General features: G+C 39.9%; 1 protein-coding gene across 1 annotated transcript; it reads right to left on the bottom strand.

The window, feature by feature from the left end:
- Nucleotides 1-1,473: 1,473 nt before the first annotated feature.
- On the bottom strand, nt 1,474-19,619 carry EDN3 (endothelin 3). The gene is made up of 6 exons (XM_033010375.2): nt 19,484-19,619; nt 19,116-19,353; nt 18,445-18,685; nt 4,358-4,522; nt 3,748-3,852; nt 1,474-2,870 (listed from the first exon to the last, which is right to left on the bottom strand). Exons 2-5 carry the CDS (start codon nt 19,165-19,167, stop codon nt 3,780-3,782), a joined length of 531 nt encoding a protein of 176 aa, XP_032866266.2. The 5' UTR covers nt 19,168-19,353; nt 19,484-19,619; the 3' UTR covers nt 1,474-2,870; nt 3,748-3,779.
- Nucleotides 19,620-20,405: the final 786 nt, after the last annotated feature.

Genomic DNA, 20,405 nt, shown 5'->3' with positions numbered 1-20,405 from the left:
ATAGAGTAAGAACTGGAACTAAATTCTTGTTACAAAAGTAAATACAAGCATCTTTAAAATAATATCCCAGATCAAGAACAATTCTGCAGTACACCTAACTATGCTAATGTTATATGTTAAAAGAACATTTGTTTATAACTTCTGCAAATAATCATTATTTATTCACATTTTAAGAGTTTAGTTAAAAACATTCACTAGTTGTATATGAAATTAGTTTATAATTTTTAAAGAATTAGTTTCAAATTGGCTTAACATCTTCTAGTTACAAAATAGATAAACTGAGTCCCTAAGAGCTGAGGAATATTAATGGTGACATTTTCTATAAATATATGAAATTAGGTAAAAACAATCTCGTGTTGGTTAACTATTCCCATATAGAATAATGGTAGTTTGACTCCTGAACCCAAGAGAGATAATTTTCAGGTATATGCTGTGGTTTATAGATTTATTTGGAGATACTTACAGTAAACTTTAGATTTTCCTTCTTCTGGGTTTGATATAACTGTTATTTCTCATTTTCTTTCTTTTGCTGTATTCATGATAGACTGATTTTTACATTAACTGCTAGTAGTACATTGGCACAAAGTTTTCAGCTACTGTGCAGAATCCCAAAACCAAACTACTTGAAGGTGGAATTCACACAGAAGTTGGACTGTTCTTTCTTGAGGAAAAAGCACAACAATAACATCTGTAGTCCACTACTCAAGGGCAAAAATCTACCTGCATGCCAAAGAAAGAACCCAATTTTTTTTTCCTGTGAACTTTTAAAATAGAGCAAGAGCATGTGGGACTGGGGAAGGTGTGATTCCATCTTCAACATTTAAATTCAGTTCACATAGGGGAAGACAGTAGAAGCCCAAACATAGAGTGAGCAGTTCATTTAAAAGCTGAATTGTATCAGTTGAGGAGGCACTGACAGCCTTGTTAGCACTTGGACGTGTTTGCAATTCCAGGAAAAATAAATAATGCAATGCCTGAAGCTGAAGTCAGTGAACACTGTTCACAATAAGAACTTAGTCCAAATGACCAATACCTCCTCATTTATCCCAGGTTACAAATTAGGCCAGATGAGGGTTACATTTAAAGCAAAATGGACACAAAATTGTAATGTAACTTTTTATGCATAATTATTTTGAAATAAATTTTTACTATGTTTTCATACTGGATTCTCAAACTGTTAGGAGACCTATCAATCTCTTGAAGAAGGCAAGTTTTGTATGACCTGGGTGTATGCATTCAGGGGAAAAAAAATTACAACTGGTGGTTATAAATGAACATTAAGCATTCTCCATAACAAAGCTTGATTATTTTTAAAAAAATCAAAAACTATACAGTGTCTTTTTAACATTATGGGAAAATATTATGTATTTTTACACAATAAATAATCTATTTTCTGTAAATGTACAAAATCATTTGTACAGCAAGTAAGAAACTGATACAAATGCAATAACTGAAACATAGATTTAATTTTATAACTGTAATAATTTATTTATGAAATATATCCACATATATAAAATATATCATATATATTTTGGCAAAAACCTCCCTTTCTTGTTTCAAACAAAGTCTATTACCACCACTGTAAGCCTCTATAACCATTTTTACTGTTAATTTCTTTTTGTTTTTCTTTTGGTCTCAATCTTTCTTCTGATAAAATATAACTCAGTGTCATCGGGTAATAGTTTAATCTGTGTGCCCTGGGGAAAGTCTGCGTGAAGGTCAGTCAAACAAAAAAAAAAATCTGTAATGTCACAAGTAAGGGATTTTCTCTCTTTCTTTTTAAATAATAGAACAGGATTTGCAAAAGTTATTCTTTTTTCCCCGAGCTAACTCTTTATCTTCTTATCAAAAAAAAAGTCCGTAATTTCTGAAGAAATCATTTACATTGAAGAATGTCCAGGGTTGGGCATAATCCTGATGGCCAAGTTTCCAAGTTATTCAGTGATGATGTTTCAATGAAGAGATAAAAATGTGGTTTATAGTACTAGCAAAGACAAATGTGTGTACTGTGGATGATAACGTATGTAGGGGTTTAGAACAGGAAAGGTTCTAGTACAGTAAGTTACTCTGACTGTATGAAGTTTCATTTGGAGTTCCACAGTCCTACCCATTCATCTTTAGGAAATTAATTGGGACGGGTAATTGGAGTTCTCTTCATCAACTACAGTGCATCCTGAAATAATCACTACGTGTTTTTGAATGGAACTTTGAAGTGCAGGAATAATTTGTGCCTAAATTAGGTAATCTATTGATTATTCAATGTATATTCTTAACTTGCTATAGTTTATAATAATATTTATATTAGCCATTCATATTTATTCTGCATAGATACTGTCATTTAAACATCTGCCACAAAGTTACAATATGATGATTCAGGCTTGCATACATTAATAAGAGAAATACTTTGTATCGGTTTATTCTTAATGAGAACTCATGTATAGGCAATCTAACTCATCACCTTCTCCAATTACAGTTGCCTGCATGAAGCTGTGGATGGATTCTTCAGACATACAGCAAGCGGTAAGTGGAACAGTTTCTACTGTACTTTTTAAAATCACATAGGAAAAACATTTCCTGAAACTTTGTGTTGCTGAAGTTTGGATCTGCCTTTGAATTTTTCTTCAAGTGATAGATTCCCTGCCAGGTTACATAATAAAGATTATCCTTTACTGAGACTCTCGCAAGGGAAGCATGGGAGAAAGCTTCTTCATACAGGTTCACATGCCCTCAAAGTGGCATTGCTGAAATGCAAGTGTTGCATACTGCTGAATTTTCAACTGGCATCAGACTGAAGCATCAAGTTTGTCCATCTCAAGGGAGAGTTGTAGTTTGAGTTCTTGCTTCTGAGCTTCAGCAAATAAATGTTAAAGCTTTAAAAAAAAAAAAAAAAAAACAAACGAAACTGCTTAATTATTCAGAACTCACTATTACGTGATAGAACTAGGGTTCCTCTCCTTGATTATGTATACACAGAGTGAATGCCACCCAGCTGTCTAATTATCTCTGATCAAATAATCATAGCAATAAATTCAGCTTGGGGACTTCCAATCCAAGTGCTCCCCTTCATAGCTAAAAACTTGGGGTAATGGTGCTACTTCATTGTTTTTTGGTTGGTTGTTTTTTTATTTCTAATGGCTGCTTCATTTTACCCAGAACTACAAGTATTTGCTTATCCTGCCATCATTTTGAATTTTGTATGTAGCAATAGCATTAAGGGTAGATTTAGAACTGGAACTTTTTGGAACTGGCTAGTAGGTCAAATTAACCTCTTTATATCTGGCATCTAAAGTAGATTTATTTTTCCCTCCAAGTACTTTTTCCACAAAGTTTGTTCAATTTCTTTACCTTAACAATTTCAGTTTTACTGAAGCACTGCACTAGGACATGTAGCTTAAGTTGTTGCAGTGCTAAATGAGCAAAAAGATGATAGACAGGAACAGCTCTTGCCCTAAAAAAAAAAAAAAAAGAAAAAAGGGAGGACTGTTGCCAAAATATGTATTGGCTCATAGCCAAAGAGTCCAACTTTTGAAGGAGCTATATCAGCATGAGGAAGGTTGTAGTAGTTCTGTATACACTAAAAGTTATTTTAAAAAATAAATTAAAAAAAAAAAAAACCATGGTCCAAATTCTGCCCTTGTTTAGCAAAAAGTGATAATCTTCAGTTGAAAGAATTTAGAGTTCTGCAAATACAAAGAAAATTTATGAAAAAATAATATTTCTTTTTAACAGTAAACATCTGTGGCATACCTGACTGTTCAGAATCCTCCGAACTCTCTGTGCTACTGAATGAAAGTGTGTTCCTCTTCCCTGCATTGGTCTTTCTCCTCTGTCTTCTTCACTGACCCATGATGTCTGGGGAAGAGAGATTTTCTAAGTTTGTGTTCCATTAATTGCCCTTACAGAGCCATTCATAAAATGACAACATCATATTCTTCATTAGACTAGATAAAACATTCTGAAATAATGCAATATTAAGCAAGCCCCTACCCGGACAGGAGAACTGCTGTTTCAGAAACATATAATAAAAGGAAACAGCCTAAAGAAAATTCAGAGCAGTACTGTACTTGGTCTGGCTTCTTTCCCTCACCTATTAAACTCTCTTGATTGTGACATATGACTTTTCTAGCTTTTATTCCTGTTCACTCCCCCATCCTACTTACGGGGGAAGTGATCAAGCAGCTATGTAACTGCTTGGCTGCTGGCCAGGATTAACCCACCACAACTGGATATGAGAATTTTATGTGAAAATAATGTATTTGTTAATCAGTTTCTTTTGATACATGCAAATTGACTAATGTATCTCCATGAAATAGTCAAATCATGTAGACAGTTTGCAATATTAAGGAAAGACACTCACCTTATGCTGTCTCGCAGTCTTCTGCAAAACTGCACACACTGGTTGTCATGAACATCCAAACAAGAACACCGAAATGAAGACTGGAAAGTGCTTTGAATCTGGCCTGTAGACCTTTTGCCTCTAAAACTGCCTCTGTAGTTAGACAGCCCATATGGCACAGTCCTCCTGTTGTGAGAATCACAAATACTATATATTTTAGGAGCCAACTAAAATTATATTCCCTATTTTTACTCTTTTAGAAAATTGATCTATTGATGCAAAGCAATAAATAGCGGCACAAAAATCAAACTCTATGCTTATGTTAGAAGTTCTCCCTGTAACAAATCACAACTTCTGCTCAGTCAACTCAAGGTTTCATGAAGTTATAAAGCAGCAGACAATCAGCTTAACTGGCAGAATTAATTGACAACTACACTAGCTACCTAAAAAAATTCTGATTACCTAACAGCTGATACAAATATATCCCCAGGTTATTGCCTATTTTTCTGCTTATTCATTTTGTCATAGAACTGTAGAATTGTTTTGGTTGGAACAGACCTTAAAGAACATCTGGTCCCATCCCCCCCGCCACAGGCAGGGACACCTTCCACTAGCCCAGGTTGCTCCAAGCCCCATCCAACCTTCCAGGGAGGGGGCAGCCACAGCTTCTCTGGGCAACCTGTGCCAGTGTCTCACCACCCACACAGGGAAGAATTTTTTTCTTCTATCTAATCTAAATCTACCCTCTTTCAGTTTAAAACTGTTACCCCTTGTCCTGTCCCTGCACTTCCTGACCCAGAGTCCCTCCCCACCTCTCCTGTCCCCCCTTTAAGCCCTGGGAGGCCGCTCGAAGGGCTCCCCGGAGCCTTCTCTTCTCCAGGCTGAACCCCCCTAACTCTCTCAGCCCGGCCTCCCAGGGGAGCTGCTCCAGCCCCCCCATCATCTCCGTGGCCTCCTCTGTCCCCGCTCGAGCAGCTCCGTGTCCTTCTGCTGTTGGGGGCCCCCGAGCTGGCCCCAGCACTGCAGGGGGGTCTCCCCAGAGCGGAGCAGAGGGGGAGAATCCCCTCCCTCGCCCTGCTGGCCACATTTCTCTTGATGCAGTCCAGGACACAGTTGGCTTTCTGGGCTGCAAGCACACGTTTCTGGCTCATGGTCAGTTTTCCATCCACTAATAGCCCCAAGTCCTTCTCTACAGGGCTGCTCTCAATCCACTCCTTGCCCAGCCTGGATTTGTGTTTGGGATTGCCCTGACCCATGGGCAGGACCTTGCACTTGGCCTTGTTGAACTTCATGAGGTTTGCACGGGCCCACCTCTCCAGCCTGCCCAGGTCCCTCTGGATGGCATCCCTGCCCTCCAGCGTGTCACTGCAACACACAGCTCGGTGTCATCAGTGAACGTGCTGAGGGTGCGCTCAATCCCACTGTCCATGTCTCCAACCAAGATGTTGGCAGCACCGGGCCCAACACCAATCCTTGGGGAATGGCACTCGTCACTGCTCTCCACTTGGACACTGACCCATTGACCACAACTCTTTGAGTGTGACCATCCAGCCAATTCCTTATCCACCGAGTGGTCCATCCATCAAATCCATGTCTCTCCAATTTAGAGACAATGATGCCATGTGGGACAGTGTCAAACACTTTGCACAAGTCCAGGCAGATGTCAGTTACTCTTCCCTTATCCAGCAGCGCTGTAACCCCATTGTAGAAAGCCACCGAATTTATCAGGCATGATTTGCCCTTCGTGAAGCTATGTTGGGTGTCACACATCACCTCCTTATTTTCCATGTGCTCTAGCAGAGTTTCCAGGAGGATCCACTTCCATGTTGTCACCAGGCAGAGAGGTGACATTTACTGGCCCGTAGGTCCCTGCATCTTCCTTTTTTCCCTTTTTAAAAATGGGGGTTGTGTTTCCTCTTTTCCAGTCAGGGGGAACTTCACCAGACTGCCATGACTTCTCAAATATGATGGATAGTGGCTCAGCCCCTTCATCCACCAGTTCCCTCAAGACCTGTGGATGCATCTCATTCAGTCCCACCAATTGTGTTGGTTACCCACCACAAATGCACAAAATTTATGTTCAGTGCCGTAGCTGCTATGAAGTGACAAAGGAACTGTTCTGATTTCCACAGATAAGTAACATCATGTCATTGTTGTCATCTTCATGATTCAGAGCCTTATTTGCAATTAATTTTATCATTCAGAAATGGAGAAAACTGTCAGCATGATTTATCTACTGCGTCATGTTTGGAACATGAGCCATGGAGTTACAAATATGAGAAACAGCTAGATAATCTTCCTTGTATATATCTACTACTACTTTTCTACAAGAGATCATATTCCATACCGTAGCACACCAAGAAATAGCAAGAGGTAGTTCTCTTCATTTCCCAGCAGTCTGGCATGCTTTGTTCTTTAATTCAGGGGAGAGGAAGTAAGACTAGATCTAGAAGGGTTACAGAAAGGTTACAGCACAAAGCCTGAATAATCAGTCTGTAACCACTAACTTCACATAGTTGTACTTCTTTCATTTGCTTTCATAAAAACAACATTAGGCTATTAATTGGAAAGCTGCAAATTTTCCATTTTCCCCACACTCATGGTGGGCTGAAAGGTTCAGAAACATTATTTTCCTAATCTCTTCAATAATTTTTGTTGTAACATCAGTACAGTTGATGCAAATCATTTATTCAAACCTCTACACTTAAAATACATATGAACTTTTAACAGTGCATCTCATCTTTCACAGCCTGAACCAGAGCACACCTATCACATATAGGTTTATCATAAAGTCATACTGAAAGATAGAAAATCACAAGCAGTATTTTTGTTTGTCAGAGGCCATGAGATGGTCTTTCTCTAGCAGATAATGGTCTGCCTTACTTATATGCAGAAACTGTTGCATATTTTAACTATTTCCTTCATTCTATGGCTATGCCTAGACACTGGGAGAGACCAAGAATATTCCTATTAGTTTTAAAAGACTTTCAGACTTGATTTTGGGCCCCCTTCCCAAACAGTCATTTAAAAAGCTTTTTGTTGTCTTCAGTATTAGAGGTGAGTCCCATTTTATAATTGAAGAGTATTAATAATTCTATACTGCCATCTACTTTAGAATAATGAATGCTAAATGGCTAATATAAGTAGCTTCTGACATGAGTTGGGGTTGGACTAGATGACTTTTAAAGATCATTTCCAACCCAAACAATTCTATGATTCTGTAAATAATTGCTGTGTGGTCATATTTTTTATACATTCATGCTTTCAATGAAGTAATGACTGGTATTTAGAGACAGGAACAGGAGGAAGTTCCTGTATTTTTGAAAGTGATGAACCCTCTGTGAAAACAGTCTGGTAAAATTCTGTTATTCAACTTCCTGCTCAGATTTGGGCTGAAATGAAAAGATGACTTTTCCTTAGCCTAGCCAAACATGAAACCACTATTTCATGGCAGATAGCTTGTCAGGGGATAAAGAAGCTTTTTACAGCTTTTGCAGATGTCATCCCACATTGTGCTAACAAGACATAAAACACTGTAGTATGTTATTCTCATTATTTAAAATGGTTCCTTGTTAAAAAGTTCACTTTTCCAAAATACAACACTGTTTTTTCTTACTCTAATTCACTAAATCAGAATCTCTGAGACTGAGCCACAGTTTGCCCTGTATCAGAGGTTCTGCCTGAATAGCCAGAGAGGAAGAAGGGCATGTGTTTTATTCCTTAGTTGCTGCAGTTTGTAACTTAATGGACCAACTAGAATTGTCATCAACTTTAATTTTGTCTTAATACATCAGTATGTGAACAGCAGTGATTGAGAAACGGGCCATTACCAGTCTGCTCTCTTTCCTAAGAGACAGTAAATTCCAGCAAACAGGCAGGGATGGAGAATACAGTGCAATTACAAGTGGTAAGAACCATGAATCACAGCCCAAAGCAAAGGAGGAGAGTGACATTTTAGATACTGCTTCTGATCTTTCTAATGAAGTGCCTTATGTTCTGTGAAACTTATAATGCCTATAACAGTATTCTTCATAGCTTGGAAAATGTATTCAAGGCCACTTCATTCTCAGTGGTCCAGAAATACAAATACATGCCAATACAATGATATTTTCAAGTCTAAGAATTTTAACTAGAACACCCAAGCAAAAATTTTTATGTAAGCTGATGTGCAGATTTGCCAGAGATGGTAATATAATAATTCACCAAATATACCTTGTTTTGATTTCCAATCCAAAAATTCAAATCCAAAACACATAACCTTCAATAGCAACCCAGAGTCTTTCCAACAGTATTCAGAAAGAACTAAAAAATAGAGATTTTTCTTGCCTTTGCTTTATTCTGATGCAACTCATAAATCACAACAGTTAAGCAAGTGTTAGTACATGTATGGTTATCATTCCAGCAGCTGAAAATGTTAGTATTTCAAGTTAGTTCATGCCTCTTTCTCAGCACTTCAGAAGTGAGAGGAGATGCCAAAGAGATTAAGTTGAACAAGTATCGGAAGCATTTGCCTAGCAGCATGCTTAATCTTAGATTGTTACATGTGATTAAAAAATGCTGGTGGTTTGGGTTTTTGTTTGGTTTGTTTTTGTTGTTGTTTTTTTGTTATTGTTGTTGTTTTGTTTGGGGTTTTTTGTTTGTTTGTTTGTTTTTCTAATGATGCTACAATGCTCAGGTTCAAAATGAGGTGAGTAGAATCACAATTTCTACATGCTGAATGGGAATTATTGTCAACACATAATTGTCACCATGCATTTGTTTTGCTAAGAAGTCTCTTTGCTTTCCATTTCAGTTGAGGCATGTGTTTTCTTTAGTCAAAGTTTGCTGACTAATATATACAGGGCAGTTTGTGTCTTGCCAGGGAAGATGAGGCATAGCTGAACTAGGCAGAGGCAGATTTGTTGGCTAGGTATCTGCCTGGCTTCTGGGTCTCCTGAACAACCAGCTCCCTTTCACTGTGTTCCCTGCGACCAGGTCCCTGGCCAGAGTACTGGCTAAGAGTAATTTACAAACTTTTTGGAAATTTCTATGCAAAATCCACAGATTTTTAAAATATTTTAACATTCACATTTCACAAGAAATTTTTAATTTCTGACCTTTAACTCAGTATGCATCATTTCTTCCTTTAGGAGAACAAAATTTCCCTGAAGCAGTGAGATGTGTTTTCACATATTTAAGAACTAATGTGTACTGTGTGTCATTTATGCCTTGCCTCTCTACAAAGTGGAGAACAAGCAAACCTATGCAATTATGGATCAGCATAGGTTCTGGATCATTTTCCAAGGTACTACTTTGAACTGGTATTTGTGTAGCAATATACAAACCTGAGATTTACGTGGAAGTGACCCTCTTTCGTAGAATTCCATTACCAGTATGATTACTGCAGGCAGGGAGTGGGTGCATAAAAGTCTGCATGCTGAGTTTTAAAGCACTTTCTAAATTACAGAAGGTCTGAGTTTAAGGAAATAGTTTATTCTTCAGTATAAGCTATTTGTTCTTTATTCTGTATGCAAAAAAGGAAGATGCTAACACAACTCTACAGTACCTGGAGTTTTCCATATGATGAAATTATGGTTAGTCAGTGCAACAGATCTGTTACCTGAAGACAATTCCATGTATCATATGGAGCAGCACAAAGCTTATCAAAGCACAGTGTGCTCTTGTCACTTGAAACATACTTCTGATTTCTGCAATGGAATTTTAAAAGAAAAAAAGTGTGTATCTGCAGACTGGATACTCAGATGCTGAAATAACATAATTATTTCTGTACTATGTGTCCACAAATGTAATCATAAAAGCTGTCCTCCTAAAAGTCAGCTAGCTCTTGAAGCAAGTTTTTGCCATTAAATTAACATAAATAGGCATTTGTTTGTTGAAAAAGACAAGAAGTACTGAGTAATAGTGAAACACCCATTCTGAACCAGTGATATCAGTGAACATTTCCCACAGAAATCACTACTGCCTTCAAGTCTAACTAGGAAGTATGATTTGCCCGAGACCTGCTGTCCTTCATTTATACTATAGTGAATTTATACTATAGTTCAGAATTCAGGCAGACAAATCCAATTGGATTATTTCAATTTTTATAACATATGTCTGAGTTTCTCATGCTATGTTAAAATTGACCTACGAGCTGCTATTATTTTCTACTTTCCCAGCAACTTAAACACAGTAGATACCTCCAGGGCACTTGAGAGTTTCCGACAAAACAAAGGGATGAGAGGGTTGCAGCAACCATCTTAGATGCTGTGATTTCAGTATTCAGCAATATATTTTCTGGCATGCATCCAAGCCAGCAAAGCTCCCAGCAGTCTACAGTGTTTTCAGACAATCTTAAAATGTATGAGATCCCTGTAAGGACCACTGAGAACAAAGAAGGTTGAAAGGAAGCAAAATTTAACATCCTCCAAGTGAAACAAAGTGTCTCCAGAATGAAAGATGCTTGGGGGAAATAACAGATATTTCTGTGTTTACTTTCATATAAAGATACTGCATTAGTATTTTTTAGGTCTGTAGATGAAGAGCTCATTGGCTGCTCTGAAAGTTGGCTCCAATTCTTGCTGTAACAGGCATATTTTTTAAGAGTAGTTCGCAGTAGGTGTACCTCCCATATTATCCCTTCCTCCTCATTCTCACCATCACCATTTAAGAAGTAAAACACCTTCCTCAAAGAAGTGCCAGACTTGTTGGTCTTCTGTCATCCTAGCCACATGCTCCCTTCACAGAAGCTGTATTTTTCCAAGTAGCTTTTTGCAATTAAAATTATTTTAAAAGGAAACAAACTTTTACCCTTTATAGCCACACATTTATTTTCCACATCCTCAATTTAGTAGTAGTCAGTGATCCTAGATACTTAATAGGCTACTGTTACCCAGAAAGATGTACCTCCATAATCTTGCTCATTTGATTTAACCTTCTTTTTTTTATTTTCAATCTTACTCTTTAATTTGTGAGGACCTCAAGTCATTTAGAGTTAATTAGTTATAACTAACTTGGATAATAAACTAAAGATTGCACACATCTGCTTCATCATCTAGTTTCACTGACTACATGAGTTAATTTCCCTCCTACTGGGACTTCTTGGTACCCAAGTTAAGTACAGAGAGAGAATCTGAAGGGTTTTTATCACTAGTCATCCTCCTCCTTTTGCTGTCATGTTTTGCTGTTACCTGTTTTCTGTTCCAAGTATGATCAGAAAAATATCTGAGCTGTTGAGTGAAAAGCTGGAGTACATTTCTTGAGGTAAGCAATATGAAGCAAGTGGTGGTGGTGGTGACGGTGTATTTTTCCATTAAAACCCCAAATACCCAGAGAGGCTGGATAGAGCTTACCTAACCTAATAAACTGAGCCCTTGTTTGGCAGAAATACCTCTCTCAAAACAACACTGCTCATATCCTTCAGTACCTCATACAAATCCTAATCTGCTCCCACTTTTGTGGCAAGATATATGATTGTTAGTTTAAAGAAATTAAATCCTGTGCAGCACTTTCTGTCTGTGAGGCCCAAACTCCCCTTATTCCTTTTTCTTCCTCTGGCAGGGAGTATTGTTAGTAAGTGGGCTGGTTCTAACACAAATACACTGAGGTAAATCCCAAAAGGCAGAGCAGCTAGAAAATATAGATGAAAACAATCAAATTAAATGTCAAATGGTAGCTTTTTCAAACTAAAATTCAGAGTACTTATTGCTAGCTTCTGAAGCCACCATACCAGTGCACACAAAGAACACACTCTAATGCATGTTTCTACCACTCTCCACAATGTGTGTAGTTCAAAATCCACTGCTGGTTTAAAAACAATTACAACAAAAACCTGGAGGGAAATGAACACATGGTGTTAGAATTTAAGACTGATGAAAGTGACTGTGGTTTGACAGCCCTGGAGACTGTTTATTCTTAGAATTAGACCAAAACCAGCAGCAGTAGTGAAATTTCAAGGCACTAGCTACTAGTGTGTCTCATCCCTGACCCCATCTTCTGCAGGGCCAGCTCCTGCAGTGACATGGGATTTTAGTCTGCAGAGCCAAATAATTTCAAGCCTTTTTGAGAATACTGCTGTTAAAAGATCAATACTGTGAGTACTATAAATAAGCTTTACAGAAATACTAAGAGGATATAGTCTACTTTTAGACTGCGGAGGGCATACAAGCTGTGCATGTTTCAGTGAGACACTGAATATGTGAAGTCAGTACACAATTTAAGTATGCAAGAAAAATAACAAGCCTAAAAATCAAATCAATTTGTCCATGGTAAAACGTAACAGTAACAGCAGAAGCCTATTACTGTGTTCAGTAAATCTATCTGAAATACTCTCCCTTTGATGGGAAGATTTGTGCAGCTTTTTAACACCAAACATACTCCTATTTTTAGGATTAGAGATATTTACAGTGTGTCATTTAGATTTTCACAAAAATGTATAAGTAAAAAAAAAAATGGAAAAAGTTAAAAGGAGTTAATGGAGGTAAGGAAGATCATCTGCTTCATGCTTGGTATTTTTCCTACCAGTGAGGATGACCACAGATTCCATAGCTTTAGTTATCTCAATATTTGCTAGCTTGTTAAGATTTTTCTTTTTATCCTTCAACATTCAGGCTACATTAGGACATACAGTGCACACAGATTTCAGTGAACATGTGGATAGTAAACGCTGCAAAATGCATGGAAAACTTCATTCAGAAAAATAAAATCAACTCAACAGTAGATTCATCACTTCACTTTTGGCGCTTGGTTCTGCTGGTTAACCACGCGCACTGTTTAACAGACAGATCAGCTTCCTTATTTGAACTGCCTGGCTGGCAGCCAGTTTTATCATCATGCCTTTGGCTAGCAGGTATTTTCAGTCTGATCTATTAAGACTATAAGCACATGCTTAAATGTTTTGCTGAACAAGAGATCTTTAGCTATGTACTTTTATTTCTAGTGATATACAGGACATCATCTACATTTATCTAATACTGAAGATAATTCTCAAAAAATGGGGTAACTGTAATACTTTATAATACCACTTAATAGCCATAAGGATGAAAAGCATTTTAAATTATGTTATGTAGGCTTCTGTTCAACAGAATTTAATCATCAATGAAAAGCAGGTAATGAAAAGATGTTATGAAGGATAAGTTAGCCAGCAGACCATAGTTACAACAAGAGTATCCAGCTGGTTTTCTTAAGTCTTCTCTTTTGTAACAACATCCCAAGACATCACTTACTTTCTATATATGAGCAAAACTGTGAGTGAAGCGATGATAGGGTACAAAATGTTTCCATTCTGATTGACTTTCTGGTGGTGACCTAAGCCAGTAGGAAGCAAGTATCATTAACCTGTAACTGTCAGAGAGCTGACTGTATGTGGAATCATCTGCAGTTGTCTGTCTATCTCCTGACAAGTTCTGGACCCCTAACAGACACATTTGTCAGCACTTTCAGGAAAGACCATAAAAATGAAAGTGTATGAAAAGCCTTACTCGCCCCAACAGGTGGTCACATTAGGTCAGGAAAACAGATTGCTACAGGGGAACTAACTGCAGTCAACCTAGTGCTAAATTTTGATGGCCACTTAGGAATATCTGACTTGCATATGTTACAGAAACAAATTTTTTCTTTGTTAAAGTGACAAAACACCACATCCTTGCAGTGTCACCATGTGACCACACACTGTGAAACACTCACCAAATCCTCTACTGATATATTGCACAGAGCAAAGTAACAGACTACAAGTCATTGCATGCCCTTGTCCTTCCACTGAGGAAACTGAACACGTGTAAGTACGGAGCATCAGAGCCACGAAGATGTTAGATCAAATTCTTCCTTTCACTTTGTCCATCCAATTCTGCTGATTCAGAAGTTCACGTAACTGGCAGACAGAACTCTTAGATCATCATGTAAGCTGGTCTTTATAACATGGTCACAGAATTTCATTCAGTTACTCCTGAGCATAACAGCGAATACTGAAATAAGACACGTCACCTAGAAAAAACCTCTTTTGCTTTGATTTAGACACTTCAAGAAATTATTATATTTGGTGCTTAGTTTGAGGAAATAACTTTACCATTGTGAATCTATACTAATTCTCCTTTGAAAGTGTCTGAATTATTGCCACAAATTATCGTTATACTTTTATTTCAGAATTTAAGACCACTTCAGTATCTGATAGTGTCACTTTCTCATAGCTGTCACCTTTTAATCTTTCACTAATCTTTCTGAGCACCTCTAAAGCTTCACACAGGAACATTAATGTCATTAATTGAACCACGTTTTGCTGTCAGATGCATAAGCTCAGTTCATAATGAAATACAGGACCCCTTTGAAGAAGTGCAGACCTAGAAGTCTTGCCTATATTTTCTTCTTTAACTTACAGAATTAAGCATCAAGTTGTGGCTGTATTACATCAGTGGGTACTATTTAAAAGACAATTAAGTCTTTCTTCCTTAAAATGTGTCTGTAGCTATAGATCAAGATAAGCATAATTAATCCCTTGACAAAAAAAATACATGGCAAACTAATTCCTGAGTAATCAATCTTATCAGTGAGAACAATTTACCAGCTTTTAATTATCTTTGTTATGCAACCTTCGTCTACACCACATAATTGCATTATTGTCCTCTTTTCTACTTAAGGCTCTCACTGTTCCCAGCATGAAAGACTACGTCAAAGTAACACTGGTGTACTTAGTGGTCTGGACTAACAGCAGTGGTTCATGGACAGCTATAAAGCAATACTCAAACATGTGTGCAGAGATAATTTCTCATTTCATTGGCAATATCTGCAGGGAGTCAGAGGCTGCATATTGTGCAATTTTGTGCTTTTCTGCAACTGTCACTCTGCTTATTCAAGTCATTTCTCAGCAAGGATAGGAATAGACCCTCTACCATCACTCGGGCTCCAATAGCTTCAATAAGAACTTTAACCATTTTTCCAGAAAAGGAGGAGGGGCCATGACCAAGATTTGTTTTGAATTTATTACAACAATGCTTAACAGCATCTTGTGTTGGGAAAAGCGAGAGGAAGAAACCAGAGGAGGAAGTAAACTTTGTCTGAAGTACGGAGGTGAGAATAACCTGGAAACATAAAATACTAAGGAATTTGTGATGGGAAAAAGAAATGATGAAGTGAAGGACATAAGTCAGGGGAAATAAGAAAGGAAAAAAAAATAAAAAGCAATTGTAGTGTTTGATCTAGGAAATAAGACCAAAAAAGATGTGATAAGTAAAATAAGCAGGAAAAAGATCAGAATCAACATACATCAGGAAGACTTCAATCTTTAACAGCATCCTTCTGGCATCCCATTGTGTGTATGGTCCTCAATGTTGCACTTGAGCCAAATTTTTAGTAAATACAAAAACTTTCAACAACATGTATACAAACAGCAATGTGAAAGGTCCATTTACAAACAGCCAGTCTGTACAGATCCAGTGGTTAGTTCCATTTAAAAGAGGGAGAATAACTGGCTTGGGATATTAAATTGCACAAGCAGTCCTGATTTCTCTCATTCACATCCAGAAGTACCTTATGACTTACTGAGACATTCCAGGTAGGACACCAGGCCAGAATTAGTGCCTGTTCATTCAGACATGTGACATGAAATCATAATCCTGCTTCTGTTGCACTGAACATGGTCCAAAATGTCTAATATCTCCATACATACTTATTTCAGTGACTACCTCTGCTCTCATATATAGAACCATTCCTAGGAACAATCCTAGGATTTTTGAAAATCAAGACTGCACTCTTTCAGCTTAGAGGGAGATTCGTACGTTTACCCCACATGTAAACAAAGCTTTTCCTTTCATTGCTCATCTTGCTGGCTCATATCAGGTAAGTCCCAAGAAACTGCTAGAGGAGCAGGACAGCAAAGCAGCCCAGTTCAGACACCTGGCTCTTCCAGCCAAAGTGCACCACTCTAGACACAACAGCCAGACAACTTTGAGAGGATCTCCTTTCTCCAATTCTAATGAGCACTTAAAGATTCTAGAAAATTCAGTTCCTACCTGACTAATTCCCCTACCTTCCACCATTATCCACTCACTATTTATCAACCGCAGAGGGCCCCCAGCATCCTGATTAACCTCATTCCAACAGTGTTACTAGCTTATACAGGTTCATGTGTCTGGAGCACAGCAGCTAAAATGTATCATTCTATGTGAATATTTAATATTAAAATTTAAAATATTCATTCTGTAGCTTGCATAGAAATGTCCAGTCACATGGCATAAAAATTAAGTGTGATAAGAATCAATTTCCTAGACCTCACATAAAATCATTACAGGCTAACCTGTACACTGGGCAGTTGGAGTAGACTTTATGTATCTGAGAGATTTACTGTTATTTTATGTACAGTTGACTTCAGTTAAGAAAGCAGAGACTTATAGTCCCAACTGTTCAATATTTGGATTATTATACATACTTCATTGTTGATGCTAGAGTGTTATGAAAATGTTATATATCTCTATTCTCTATTTTTTGTTCTTTCTTTGGTGACATAGCACAAAGCTTTCAGGTAGAAAAGAATTTTCCACATCACTGAATTAATGCACACTAAATACTTTTCCCACCGGAACGAAAATTACAATTCCTGTAGACTTAAAACAGGATATCCTAAGAAAAAAAAAAAAAAAAAAGCAGGGGGGCGGGAAGGGACTTGCTGTTTAAAATTAGGAGAATTCTATTTATTCAGTGTGTAGAGGAAAAGGAATGTTGTTCCCCCATTTTCACTGGTGAGCTCTGACTTAAATATACCGAGTCATAAATATTTGGCTAAAATAATTCTAAATAATCCTGGGGTGGATTAGTGCTGGTATGGAACTCCAAGAATTTAATGACTTGTGTGAATGTATGATACTTACAGGTTAGTAGAAGTTCAAAAGACCTGTCACCAGACATGGCCTCTAGCCAGGACACACACGTAAATTTACAAATTGAGCGCCCTAAACCCCATTTGACTTAACCTATTTTATGGCTACTTTCTATTTTTCTATTCCTTTTGTTATTTTAATCTTATTAAAAGCTTTGCAGTTGACTCAAAGGCAGATCGGAGTTAGCACAACTGTTCCTGAACAGTGGAGTACTTGATGGTGTGTGTAGTTCAGTCATACAGCCCCAAGATCTTTAATTCTTGAAGTTCATCAAATCTATTTTTGGATTCATCTGATCTCCTGATTATTTTTTAATGAACACATTGCTGTAGTTGCTACTATCCTGTGGAAGTCTTTACAGATCCGTGAGACTGTTTTAGTTACTCAGAGACAGGATATATACAATGGTCTAGGAGAAGGAGGCCTCTAACCTTTAGGATGTAGGCAAAGTGTCACTCTTCCTGGAGGATTTGTTTTCATTTTGCGCTGTTAGTACCAGACCCTGCTTTTCTGCGTACATGCTCCACCCCCACTGACCTGTGTGGAACTCCGAATTTCCAATTCATGGAAAATGTTGTTCTCAAAAATTGTTTTTATGAGGATCTGAAACAAAAACTTAAGTTCACCATTCCCATAAAACACGACTGTAAAAGATGTTCTTTTGTAATGTCTTAAATCTGGTATATTGAGGATTTGATGAGTTATTTTAATGTCAAATTTTTCTTCCACGTGAATCTTTCTCAAAACCGGTACAGCCGCACACATACACACACTAGTGTTCCTTTCCCAATGAGTGGTTTATTAGAAACAGATTTCTCCTACAAAATAATTACTATTGTCCCCTGTGACGAGTTCCACCGGGGCAACGCACAGTACACGCGTGCTGCCTGCGGCGAGGCACAGGCGGGCAGCCGTGTCCCTGCGTGGGCGTGGGCCCCGGCCCCTTCCCCTCCTGCGGCGGCCGGGCCCGCGGGCTCCTGCCCGGGGCGCCGCCGCGTCCCCCGGCAGGTGGGAGGGCGGCGAGGCCGGCCCCACTCCCCGAGCGGCTCCGGCACCCCAACCCGAGCCACCCGGGGAGCGCGGCGAGGGACGGCTCCACCCTCAGCGGGGCACGGCACGGGCCCCCCCGGGCTCGCCCTCAGGGGCGGGCAGGGGCCCCGCCGCCCGTTGCCGCCCCACGGCCCTCTCGCTTCCCGCCCCCCCCCCCGGGGGTCGCACCCCTCGGCAGCCCGGCCCGCCATTTCGCGTCCCGCCCGCACTCACTCGGGGGTGTTGATCCAGATGATGTCGAGGTGGCAGTAGTAAACGCACTCCTTGTCCTTGTAGGTGTAGCAAGTGCAGCGCCGGGCTCGCCTCCGCAGCGCCCCGCCGTCCACCTTGGCCCTGCCGCCGGCCGGCGCCGCCGCCGCTTCGCTCTCCTCCCGCTCCTCCCGCCCCAGCGCCGCCGAGCGCGGCTCAGCGCCGGCCGGCAGCGGCGGGGAGCGAGGCCGGGGCAGCGCGGACCCTGCACGGCGGGAAGGCAAGAGCAGCGCTCAGCTCCCCCTGCGCCAGCCCAGCGCCCCCCGCCCGCGGAGCTCCCCCTCCCCCAGCGCCTCACAGCCCCCTTCGCAACGGGACCCGAACCACCGCCTGCCCTGGAAAAGTTTCAGGGCTGGTGGAAGCACCGTTATGTTTTCATGTGCTGCAGCGTGGTGGGGTGCACCCGTGGCCGCCGCATGCTTGGGGTGCATCGCTAGCGAGTGTTTTTGTTTTAAACCTACGTGCAGTCAAGTGATGTCTTTGGCTTCTAATTATTTAGCACCCATCGGAGTGGGCTATGGCTTACAGCCTTTTGGAAAGAAAAAAAAAAAAACCAAAACAAAACACAACAACAAAAAACCAACCCAGCCTTTGTGTGCATGCGTGGAAGTGGCAAAGAAAGAAATTCGTATTACCTGCAGTCGACGTAACTGTAAGTCCAAAGAGGAACAATAAACCCAGCTCCATTAAACCCAAATTGCACGCTTGTTAACTGCAAGGGCGACTGAACCGTTGCAGGAGGAATCACTTCGGGTCGAGGCGGGGAATATCCCGGGGCTGGCGGCACACGCTGCTCCCTGGAGTTAGTTCCCACACGGAGGTGTAATTAGTGGTTCTCCCTTGCAGTTATTTTCCTCCAGTGCAGACTTAGTCCTGAAGGGGAGAGTGTTGTCAAAAGAAGGGAAGAGCCATCGCTTGGCTTTTCCCCCACACACCTCCCACCCCACCCCCAAATCCGATCAGAAACCGGAGCTGCTGTTTCCCAGCTGCAGACGCCTCCCACCCGCAGCCAGCTGCTGCTGCCTCCCCCGGGGCGCGGGCCGTGACCGCCGTGGGCCGTGACCGCCCCGGCCCCCCGCCCCGGCAGGTAGAAGGCAGGCGGCAGCCCTCGCTCACTGCTGAGGCTCTTCTCCCTTCATCGCTTTTAAAGGCTCTCATCGTGGTGGTGTAGGTGGAATTCCAGGAGGACAGAGGATTGCCTGGGGGATACAAATGCAAACTTCTGACTCAAGTCTGGGCTACAGACTGGGGAATTTTTCGGGGTTATTTTCCAGGTGAAATTAAGTCACCAATTTATTAATACTTGCTTTTTCCCCCAGTTAACTATGAACTTTTCTTTGTGGACAAGCCTACCTAGAGTGCAAAATTTAAGGTAAAAGGGGATTTCTTACTGTGTGAAATAGTTGACACTTGTGCCTAGAAAAACAAGCCAGCATGTGGCCCCATTTGCTATCGTTAGATCAGCTATTACATGATAATAGGTAAGGGTTTAAGGGTTAAGGGAATTGGCTATATCTTTTCTTACAGTAGTATGTGTAACATATCCTGTTATAGGAAACATATGTCATAAATGGCACATGGAGAAAGGTTAGCAAATTTAATTGTGGATATTCTAAATCAAAGCATAGTGTTTTATATAAGAATGTTTCAGTACTAATAGAAATAGCTGTAGACAGATTTCCTTTTATGTATTGTGCCAATTTGACATATTCACTAAAACGTGTTTTGTGAGTAAAAAATTAGTTGAGAGATCACTTATGTTATCTGAAGGAGGAACACTGTCCTCTAGCGCATCACATTCTTCTCCTGCCCTGCCCCGATTCCAGCTTCTGGTGTGGACGATTCAGTAACACCACTTAGAAAAAAACCTCATTAAGATGTCACATTCTGTCAGTTTGTCAAACCTCGCCTCCTGTCAGTTTAAA

The sequence above is a fragment of the Tyto alba genome, unplaced genomic scaffold (genome assembly GCF_018691265.1).
Source record: "Tyto alba isolate M040663 unplaced genomic scaffold, T.alba_DEE_v4.0 Super-Scaffold_33, whole genome shotgun sequence".
Lineage (NCBI taxonomy): Eukaryota > Metazoa > Chordata > Aves > Strigiformes > Tytonidae > Tyto > Tyto alba.
The sequence above is the reverse complement of the archived record's forward strand: the minus strand, read 5'-3'. Positions and strand labels throughout refer to the sequence as shown.